Source organism: Mustela lutreola, chromosome 5, assembly GCF_030435805.1.
Source record: "Mustela lutreola isolate mMusLut2 chromosome 5, mMusLut2.pri, whole genome shotgun sequence".
Classification (NCBI taxonomy): Eukaryota; Metazoa; Chordata; class Mammalia; order Carnivora; family Mustelidae; genus Mustela; species Mustela lutreola.
Window position 1 is genome coordinate 119,468,046 of NC_081294.1, and position 12,121 is coordinate 119,480,166.

General features: G+C 35.6%; 1 protein-coding gene across 4 annotated transcripts in view; it reads right to left on the bottom strand.

The window, feature by feature from the left end:
• Positions 1 to 12,121, bottom strand: part of KIAA0825 (KIAA0825 ortholog) — a 410,058-nt gene that overhangs the window by 298,842 nt on the left and 99,095 nt on the right. For all 4 annotated transcript variants that reach the window (XM_059175470.1, XM_059175467.1, XM_059175469.1 and 1 more), the window contains one exon: positions 832 to 993. In XM_059175470.1, the coding sequence (XP_059031453.1) occupies positions 832 to 993 (162 nt within the window). The remainder of the gene's footprint in view (positions 1 to 831; positions 994 to 12,121) is intronic.

A 12,121-nucleotide genomic window follows, 5' to 3' on the forward strand; every position in this document is an offset into this window, starting at 1 on the left:
TTTCTGCTTGATTGTTAATCATTCAGTTCCCTCACTTTATTTTGCAAATGCAGTCACAAGCTGTATTTATTGTTCTTAAATTGATACATGATACCATGTAAAAGAGAACTTTGTGTAGTTCATTCTGACATAGATGAAAATATTTATAAGTATAGATATGAACACAGAGAACATATTTTAACTGTAATGCCTCTGAATTCCACCTATGGCATAGCTTTCTTCAAAAGGATTTTAAGGTTAACTAAACTTAAAACAACATATTATATAATTTGAATTGCTTTTATAAAGCTCAAGTTTATTGCTTGTTACCTACTAGACATTCTTTTAAATACATACACTAAATTGTTTAATTCTTACAACCTTACATAACATACTGAGATTTGAAGCACATAACAGTAAAAGAAAACAAAGAGAAAGTTAGTTTAATCCTACACCATCATTTTGAAGATGAGTAAAGGGCATCTAAGGAAACTAAATATTTTGCCCAAGGTCATCTGGCTGCTAGAAGCAGAAGAAGAGCTACTAGGTCATCCAGTCTGCCTGTTTTCTTCCATAAGCCAGGCTGTGTTTCTCAGAATTTAAAAAAAAAAAAAAAGTTAATCTGATTTTATCTAAAGATTATTATCCAGAATGGACTTAAAATGATTTGTCCCTTGGAATTACAGAATTTGCCATATATCAAGGATGAAAATGTAATTTTATGGTGTGCATTATAGTCAACATTTATTTAAGGAATTCTATTTTTTTTTTTCAAGTAATAGTATAGATTCAGTGGCAGAAAGTGAAAACACAGAGAACAGGTATATAAATTTAAACAAAAGAGCATGTTACCTGAAATATTTCTGGGTGTTTTGAGAGATACTAATATTTCTTCCAATAATTCTTCAACATTTTTTTCCAGCTCCAAGAAGGATTTTATGAGTTGTGATAAGAATTTGAGTTTATCAAAGGAGAGGAAAAAGTTTCTTACTTTCTGTGGGCATTCAGGAGTTACTGTGAAAAGAGAAGATGAATACTATTACATTGGTACATTTTATTTGTTTTCTCAGTAAATACTGAAATAATCTATGTGATTCCATAAGCCATCAAAACTAATAAAATCAGCAATTAAACAAAGTTTATTCTTTAAGAAATGCATTTAAATCTCCTATGAGTTTCTTTTCTTTTGGGAAGCTGGAGATAAGTACTCTATTTAATACAAATAAGACAATTAAATAATTATATTGATTCTCAGAGTTTATAAACTGGTAATTGATTTGTAAAATCACATCCTCTATAATTCTATTTTTTTAAAAAGTCTGGGACAACTTGAATCTAGTCACGAGAAAACATCAGGCAAACCCAAATTGACAGAAATTCAATAAAATAGCTGGACTGTACTCTTTAAAAGTGGTATCTCACAAAACACAAAGACTAGGAAATGTTCTAGTCAAAAGGAGTAAAAAAAGACATGACAACTAAAATCAATATATAATTGGTATTTTATTTACTTTATTATAAAGACTGTGGTTTGGGTTAATTTTGTGAAATCTGCGTAAGGTCTACAGTCTCATCCTCTTATTTCATGATTATTTATTTTCTGATATAGGTAACTATACTGTGATTAAAGAGAATGCCCTTGTTTGTTTGCTTTTTTCCCAAAGTCTACTGATTTTTTTAAAATTTTATTAACATATAATGTATTATTTTCTTCAGGGGTACAGATCTGTGAATCCTTGGTCTTACACAATTCAAAGCACTCATGATAGCACATACCCTCCCCAGTGTCCATAACCTTGCAGGGGAGAATGCCCTTGTTTTTAAGAAATACACACTGGGGGTGTCTGGGTGTCTCAGTTAAGCATCTGCCGTCAGTTCAGGTCATGATCTCAGGGTCCTGGGATCAAGCGCCACATTAGGCTCCCTGCTCATCAAGGAAGTCTGCTTCTTCCTCTCTCTCTTTCTGCTTCTCCCTCTCCCTCTGCCTGCTACTCCCCCTGTTTATACTCTCTGTGTCAAATAAATAAAATCTTGAAAAAAAATAAGAAATACACACTGAAGTATATAAGAACAAATATATGTAATCTGCTCTCAGTTCAGGAAAAAAGTGGTTTTCAGAGAGAGTGAATGCAAATGTGGAAATATGGTAAAATATTAGCATTTGAGGAATCTTGATATTTTTTGTTAGTCTGAAATTAAAATAAAAATTTAACTTAAGAGAGAAAATGACTAGACAAAGGTTATGAGTTTTTAAGGCCTTAGAAGCATTCTTCCTATAGCATTAAAGAGAAGCAACTTAATTGTTGAATCTAGAATACATAATTCATGAAATCATGTTTAAAACTAACTTCTATCTAAATAATTGTGATTTTCAGTTTCTTTCAGGAGAACAAAAAAAAAAAAACTTAAACAAAGATTGATTTTGCTTTTATAATTAATGTTTTTTCTTTTAAAATTATAATATACTACCATTTGAATATAGAAAAATAACTTACACTCTAAGCATGTGAAGAATAGAACCAACCTCACCAAATGGCACTTGGGATCAAGTTTTCAAGAATTTAAGGAATTCATATTTTATTATTGTCATGTCTTTAAATATGTTTTTAAGAACTACCTTGAGGCTTAATGACAAATTGGAAAATTTGTAAACTCTTATAAAGTTAGCATGAAGTGCATTTTGTGAGAAAATGCTGAGAATGCCACTTAGACAAAATGTAAGGCCTGGTGATTCCTTGTGAAAAAAACATTACCTTCATCACATGGATTTAAAAAGAAGTTTCCAAAAGACAAACCAATTTAATGGGCAATCCATTTCACCTCAGTTAACCTTTAAAATGTTAGCATCAGACCCGTAACCATATGATAGAGGTTTTTACTGATGACCACAAATTTGAGAGAGACCTGTCAGACAACTTAAACTGTGGAATTGAGTCCCATTCTTAAAGAGTAAAATAAGGCTTAAAAAAAAAAATTCACAAGGACCTACAAAAACTCTATTTCATCTCTAAATTGATGTTAGGCCCACAAACATTAAAGTCTATGTCTAAACAGCCTGCTCACACCCATTGTTCTTCCACAGGTGTGCCACAGAACACAAACATGCATAATCAGCATATAACTAATGTTTGACCATGAAAATCATGACCTAAAAATGAAAAGAGAATAAATATATTGTGTTTATTTAGTTGTTGCTTGATTCTCATTTTGCCTGTTTGATTTCTTTTAATCTCTGCTCATGTGGTTGGAGGGGCTAGTGTAACCTTCTAAACCGTAAGATGTCCCTTTGGAACTAAATATTTATAAGCCAAAATTCTGAACTTTGAGAATTCTTCCTCATTCTTGAAGCAAACCATGAGACTCTGGACTCTGGGAAACAAACTGAGGGTTATAGAAGGGTGGGGGGTGGGGGAATGGAGTAACCAGGTGATGGGTATTAAGGAGGGCATGTGTTGGGATGAGCACTGGGTGTTATATGCAAATAAGGATTTATTGAACATTTACACAAAAACTTATGATGTACTATATGATGGCTAACTGAACATTAAAAAAAACACAAAAAAAGAATTCTTCCTCGTTCTTTAATTGCTTAGCTAGAAATTAAGAAGGCTTTGTGCATCCCCATTCTAATTAGAAGTACTGTATTTATAAAGCAAGCAAAGAATCAAAAAATCTTGGAGAACCAAAACAGTGTAATCTAATAGAGCTACTTGTTTAAAAATTATGTAGGGTCTGAGGATTCTATATGAAGAGGTCTCATCTTCATGACCTGGATTTAGAATAATCTTGTATTCCAGAAGTACAACAATATTGAATGGTAAATCCATTTCAATTCAATGCATCTTTATGACTTAATAATGAAAGAGGACAGAATAATATGTATGACCTAAATCTAATCATTTTTGTTCTAAAGAAGCAATGATTATGGTAGAGGTCCATTAATTAGCAATCTTTATTTCCTATTAGTATTAGCTCAGTGTTCTCCCAAGGGCTACTGTGAAGGTTCTTAATTTATGGAACAATAATTCTGTGATAAGTTCATATTTTTGAAAGTCCAATTAAAGCAAAATTAAACAAAAAGGATGAAAGAGCATAGCCCAAACTTGTCTTATTTTCCCCATAGTATCTCCCAGGACTAGAGTTCTAATCGTCATGTCTTAGGTCACTAATTCTTATTTGCCTACACATAGTTATTTTTCTGTTCCTTAGACTCTACACTGTCAACCAAATTAGGAAGAGATTTCCCCTTTTACTCTTGCTTTCACTCAATTAATCTTTATTTCCTTCTTTCACCATTCTGTTTATTCCTCTCCTCTCCTACTCATCTCCCCAGAAAACCTGATCTGGATACAATTAATTCACCTTCTCCTCTAAACTAATCTGGCCTTTATCTGTTCTTTCCTAAACACTGTGCAAAGTGTCTTCCACCAGGAAATTTTGGACACACAGGCTTATACACAGGTGACCGTGTTTAGCTGGCCACCAATTACTGCTGGAAAAGACCTGAAATAATGATTATCACTCTATTATATAGGATGGGCTCGATGTTTCTTAGGAAATACAAAATTCCCCTCAATCCTAATAATATTATAGATAAAAGTTAAACTGACATTTTATGGTAAGACTTCAATTTACCATCAACTAACAGAATAAATCCATGTTGAGGGTTCCCCCCCCATATTATTTTAATAAAAATTTTTCTAAAGTACAATATAAAATTCTCTGCTTTCTTATTTAGTGTTTAGAACAAAATTTAATTTTCTTCATAAGAGAGTTATGCTAAAAGTTACTTCTTATATGCTGCACTGAAAGATGATTATCTGTCCCTCAGCAAAGGGCATTTCTCAAACTCATTTGAAGAGGATTTTATGATCAAATAGGTTTAGGAATCACTATATACTAAATACTACTTAAAGTGACTCACAATGCATATTAGTGTATTAAACTCTCCATTTAATTTTCTAATACTGTAAATTTTTTAAAAAACTTAATGTTTCTCAAGCTTTTTTGACCAATAAACACCAGTTTACTAACAAATCTATTAATTTCTGGAACTTTCTCAAAGAGCAGTGCTGTTGACGGTACCCCGCTCTAGATGACAGTCCTACCTGAGTATGTCACCTTGGAATCCCCCCCGCCCCCGTTGTTAGACCTTTAATTGGGGAGGGGGGGTTTTTGTTGCTGGCTATGTGACTGATTTTACCAGTATTTGCTTCTACTTGTAAACTACTGTTCCTAACAGCATTATAGTATTCTGCTGACCCCTCTGAGAAACTAATTAAAGCCTTCTAAATCCCTATAGACCCTCTTGTTGAAAAAAAAAAATCTATGCAGTCATAGATTCAGGGCTGACCAGAGCCATGTGAAGTCCATTATGGCTCTCATTGGGCACTGTGGTCCAGGACCATCTGAATGGCTAAAAATGCATAATCCTTGCCTTCACTAGACCCTTTTTAAGCAAGTGCCCCAACTGAGCTTTCTGCCCTCTGGAGTTTGAGACCATGACCCGGGGGCCCACGAATTCTAGTTAAAAACTGTTATGGTAGATTATGGACATTGGGGAGGGTATGTGCTATGGTGAGTGCTGTGAAGTGTGTAAACCTGGCGATTCACAGACCTGTACCCCTGGGGCTAATAATACACTATATGTTTATAAAAAAATAAAAAAAAAACTGTTATGGTAGAAATTACTCTCTGGGCATTAGAAAATCTGGGGATTTTGGTCTTAGGAAGTCAACCAAAGAGGTGCTGTTATGTAAAATATCAATAACTTCAAAAGGAAATGTTCCTTTTTTTCCTCTGATTTCTGATTTTTAAAGAAATTTCTGGAAGAAATATGGAACAATTATAGATAATTTCTAAAAGCAGATCCTACACATTTGCCCTGGGCAAAAGTACTGCTCCCAGGAAAACACCCAAAGAATAGCTATAGTTTTATAGACACATTCATCAGAAATGTGAAAAGATTTCCATGAGGCCAGACATTATTTCCAGTGTATTCACAATAGTATGTCAAGAACACACCATAATTTCTTACACAGAGTGGGCACTAAAAACAAACAACAACAGCAACAAAACTGGTTAAAGAAATAAATATATGAAATCCCACAGGTCCTAGAAATAGCTAGGTTTGGCTCAGAACAGAGAAAGATTTTACATCTATTCCTAAGATGAATTCTTCAAAATAAGAAATATAGATTTAAGTCAATGAATAAGTAAACACATATATAAATAAACACATATATAAATAAATACTATACATTGCTTTTAGTATGTAGTTAGACAAAAGAAATTTGGAGATTATTTCTAAAATAGAAAATGTGTGCAAAAAATATGAAATCAATGATGAACTGGGGGGTTTGATAAAGCATGTTGATACAACAGACTTTAAAATGGGATTTTTTGTGTGTGAGTTTAAAAAAATAAAATTATACTTCAGGTAACATTATTGTAAACTATACTCAAATTAAAAAAAGAGTATAGCTTAGAAAAATATTTCACTATGAAATAATATGCACAGATATTCATAGAACTATTGTTCTAAAATTAAATGAAACCTTTTCTCTTCTCTCTCCAAATATATATGTATATACATATTCATCATAATATACATCCTTATGGATGTATCACTAATAAATAATATAGACTACAGACTACACTGAAAGGTGTTTTTCATCTCAGAACTAATAATTATAATATTAACTCTATTCCCTTGAGCAAAATTAAGGACATTGAAAATAAATCTTGAGGGACATTAGGGCTCCTCACATTCGATCCACAACAAAACAGTATTTGAAATAATTATCAAAGTCCAGCCAAATCAGACAAACCATAAAAGTACAGGTAGTTGCTGAAAGCACACATATTATTTTTCAAAACCATTAGCAACAGAATTCTTGTTAATAATAGCATTAAGATACAGGAGAAAATGAGAAGCTCGAAAATCAGATAATCTGAAGGTGGTAGATCAGTATAATAGGATAAAAGGAACATATTTTCATTTTCCCAAGAAAAACGAACACTAGCCATTCTGTTATTGACTGTAAATGGATCCATCTTCAGTGAGGAAATATTCTTGGTGCTACCAGACCAATGATGTAAAAAAGAGGTAATGTGCAAAAGTTATTGGAAGTCTCATTATTCCAGATGAAATTCATGACATAATCAAATGGAATATATTTCCTCCAGTAGAGAAAACTATTAAACAACATTACAATAAGAAGTCAGCAGAGACCACACAGGAACAAATAATAAGCAGTACTTTTCTCAGTACCCAAGTCACTTCCTGAGAGCAGGTAGGGCTTTGGAGCACACTACGGTGTTCCAGAAGCCTGAAGGAGGACTATGCCTCCCCTCAGTGCCAGCTTCCACAAGTCATATATTAGGGGAAGGAACAGAAGGCAAACACTATGTCCCCAAGTGTGTAAAGAACCTTCTTTGTCATGTTAGCCTAGTAAGTATATGGAGAATCATGCACAACCACAGGCATTGCTTTTTTGTCACATTAAGAAAGAAATTAAAGCTACTTTCCCTTTTTTCTTCAGCATTATCTTGGTAACTTTTAGTTATTTTTCAACAACTGAACATTTTTAAAAATATTTTTCAAATATTTTTCAAATATACAGAACTAGAAAAGCATTTGAAGTAAAACTATGAAAGCAGCATTTCCACCTTAATTTTCAAAGCTGAATTTATGATTTTTTATCTCTGGTCAGGGAGTTTTCATAGCTGACCCGAATCAGACCAGGTAAAACTTCAAAATTAACTGAGTAAACGAATGTGGGACTGAAGAAATTATTGAAAGGATGAAGTGTTTATCTTTTTTTTTTTTAAGATTTTATTTATTTATTTGACAGACAGAGATCACAAGTAGACAGAGAGGCAGGAAGGACGGGGCAAGGGGTGGGGAGCAGGCTCCCCGCTGAGCAGAGAGCCTGATGAGGGGCTCGATACCAAGACCCTGAGATCATGACCTGAGCCGAAGGCAGAAGCTTTACCCACTGAGTCACCCAGGTGCCCCAAGTATTTATCTTTCAAGTGAAAATGCAACCCAACACAAGCTGAGTGTGTGGAAATTTAGGTGCCCCACTGACAAGTGTCAGGACCCCTCTTCTATATGATAAGAAAATGGAGAAGGAACTCTAGGGAAGACTGAGCCTCATAAAGGTTAAGGGATTTGGGGCGCCAGGCTGCTTCGGTCAGTGGAGCATGCGACTCTTGATCTCGGGGCTGTAGGTTTGAACCTCACCTTCGGCTTAGAAATTACTTAAAATCTTTTTGTTTTCCTTTTTAGATTTACTTATTTATTTATTTAAGAGAGAGAGAGATAGAAAAAGAGAGAGAATGAGCACATGAGCACACCAGCAGAGGGAAGGGGCAGAGGGACAAGCAGACTCTGGGTTGAGCAGGAGTCTGACAACAAGGACTCCCTCTGGGGACTCCTGGGCTGGATCCCAGGACCCTGAGATCATGACCTGAGCCAAAGGCAGACACTTTCCCGATGGAGACATTAAGGCACCCCAAACTTACTTAAAATCTTAAAAATAAAATCTCGTGAAAGTTAATGAATCTGAACTTGAAATCAGAAAACATTTAACTCTTAGAAACTGGAAGTTGGACTACTCTGTGTCTATCTCTCCCCACTTCCGTTTCTCCTGCATGTTTTATTATATGGAATACTGTTTATAGTTACACTACCTGAAGCACAAGAGGTGATAGAATAGAGAAGCTAACATGTAGAATTATGAGCCACAGGGCATGGGTTCAAATCCTGCCACTCCTCCCTACCAGCCATGTGAATTGGGACAGTTACTTAGTCTGTGACTCAATAGTGCATAGGTTGAACTGAGTTAACATATTAAGCAGTGATTGAGAGGTAGTAAGTGCTGTATAATTATTAGATATTATTACACTCTTCTCTGAGAAGCCTGCCCTCAGATCCTAGGCCAACTTCATTTCCTATTCTACATGCTCCTTCCTATTTTACCTCACATATAGCTTCACTTTAGCACTAAGTAGGTCACATTGTAATTATCAGTTTGGGAAATGTGTCCTTTAATCTCCTAAAGGCTGAGATCCTTTTTCCCTAGTACTGCATTCCCACTAGTCAACAGAATGCTTACATGAATGAATGATTTCAAAATGATACATACGGCTAACTGTCAGAGACAAAACCAACTGCTTTTAACTCATTTTATTTTGTTTGTTCTCCTTGCCATAAACATATGTCTTGAGTAAAATACTAATATTAAAAGAGTTTAACATTAGTTACTTTATGCCAATTTGAACAGGAAATGTTTGGGGAGAAAGAACTATAAACATATCAGAGATCTTGTTTCACTATAAACCACTTTAAATATTATTATTTTTTAAAGGACTGGGGCGCCTGGGTGGCTCAGTGGGTTGAGCCGCTGCCTTCGGCTCAGGTCATGGTCTCAGGGTCCTGGGATCGAGTCCCGCATCGGGCTCTCTGCTCGACAGGGAGCCTGCTTCCTCCTCTCTCTCTCTCTGCCTACTTGTGATTTCTCTCTGTCAAATAAATAAATAAAATCTTTAAAAAAAAAAAAAATAAAGGACTCAGCCATCTCTAAGTTTAAACACTCACAAAGTTGCAAGTAGACCACTCCAAGACCTTTCACTGCTCCTTTGCTACATGGATCCTTCAAAGCATTGGTTTTGCTTTTGTGTGGGTCATTATCTTTTCTTTTCTTTTCAAATCTAAGCTATGTGCCCGTGTTCACAGAAACAATGTTTTGAATATAGCTCTGGGAGGTTCCCAGATCCTTTAGGCCTTATGATTCTACTAATCATCAGCTTGAAGCCCTCTCCCTTGGTCTGCTTGACTATGAGAATAGGCATCACAGGTCTCCCTTCCACTATGAAGAGCCGTAGCCCCTAGAAATTCTACTACCCTTTGCAAGCAGAGTGGGTTTAGTCCAGTTTCTACCCTACAGTCTCCTCTTCACACTTCACATTTGATAAAATAAAAGGTCTCAACATTTACAGACAACAAACTCTCTTGCCTACCACGACATAGGCTTTAGGTAAGGTGAGGAGAGAAACTGAAGAATAACTAATACTCCATCCTTTTAGGAACTTAGGCAAACACACAGGTCATACTAACTGACCGCTGTGATGATAGTGGAACATGACAACCAAAACATTCTATTATAAAAGTCTGAGTTGCTAAGCATATACTTCATCTGCATTTTTAAAAAGATTTTTATTTATTTATTTGAGCAAGAGAGCAAAAGCACAAGTGGGAGAGGGGGAGTGGCAGAGAGAGAGGGAGAAGCTGATTCCCTGCTCAGCAGGGAGCCCAAGTGTGGCTCAATCCCAGGACCCTGAGACTATGACCAAAGCCGAAGGCAGACACTTAACCGACTGAGCCACCCAGGCGTCCCACTCTGCATTTTTAAAATCTTCTTCCTTTGAGTGTTCTAGGCCAAGATAATTGTTATACTTAATTTTGTGTCCACTGAAAAGACAAGAATTCCTGGTCTAAAGGCGGGTAGACAGGGGCGCCTGGGTGGCATAGTGGGTTGAGCATCTGACTTTTGGTTTCAGCTCTGGTCATAATCGCAGGCATCATGAGATCGAGCTTAGTGCAAAGTCTGCTTGAGATTCTCTCGCCCTCTGCCCTGCCCACTCTTGCTCGTTCCCACTCCTCTTTCTAAAATAAATTTTAAAATCTTTAAAAAAATAATAATAATAAAGGCAGGTAGACCAATGGACAGAGAGAACTGCTGCATTTGGAATAAAACCTGACAACCCAACAAAACCCTCACATGACAAGGAGGTTTGCTCACACAAGACACACATCCTTGCTTCACATAACAAGAAAAGCCTAACCAACGAAAGAGGATGGAGGCACGTTGAAGCTATTCTTCTAGGTCAGTGAGAAAAACTGAAAAGAAAACTGCTTCTATGATTACCTTCACGATTCCCAGGCCGACACTGGCTCCACTGATGTCACCTAAACGTACGGCTAAATGATAACAAATTCTCCCACACTCCATTCCATCTTCTTTGGCAGAGGCTGGCTGTATTACATTAACAAGGGATCAGGCTTCTTGCTCATTTGCCAAGGGCTTAATGCTTGTAGCCCTCTCCTATTTTCTACCTTTCTAATTTTGTTTTCTTTTGACTGAGAACATGAGAGAGGATATCTGACTCATGATGTGGCCACTGTTAGTTGAAGATGCTAATCAAAGAATGGCTCACATTTGAATCCAGCCAAAATTGAGAACCGTACCCAGGGCAAATTTCTGAATATTTGCTCAGCTGGCTTCTGTTTTATGCTGATTTAACTCCCAGTAATAAATACTTAGATATGCTGACCCTTTCAGGGAACATCTTAATAAAAAGACATTTCTAGTGTAATGAAATGAGGTTTGAATTCTAAGTACTGTATGTTAATGGCACATTATTAATGAAGTATCTTCCTTATACCCCTTTCTTAGCCTCAAGTTTTGCTAAAGTTCAGATAATTGTATCTCTAATTATACGTGTTACTTTCTATCATCATGACCCAAAATTAACCAACAGAAAAAACTTAAACTAAATTAACAATTCATTTTTACTACAGTCTATGGTTGTATCTGAGAATTGATATTTCATCTTTAAAGGAATGTACCATGACAGAGATGTTACATTATCGGCTCTTAATATAACATGTTAGAAATTAATTTTAAAAATATAACACTGGAATAAAAATAATGCCATCATCAAAAAGATGGATATAAGTTAAGACACCTGCTGAGTATGTGTGCCTCCTAATATATTTTCTAATTAAATCCTAACCTTTCAAAAGAGTTGAACATTTTTCCTCTTTTATACTAAAAAATAAAGAGGAGGATTCTCTTCACACTACCAGGTAGGCAAATTATAATGCCTATGAATGTATGTTAAAATTAATATGAAAAGATATAGCCATGGTGATAAGTGCAATCTCTCATACTAACCCCAGGAAGCTGTAGTCATGAGCTCATTATTGTAACAGAGACTAGGGCAGGCCTTAGACTTTGGGAAGCCATTTCCCAGGTGTGACAGCACCTCACACAGCAAATTTTATGGTTAATTTTATCCTTACAGCTGCCTTCCTTATCTAAGAAATAGTTATTCAGACATAAAGGCAAAGTCA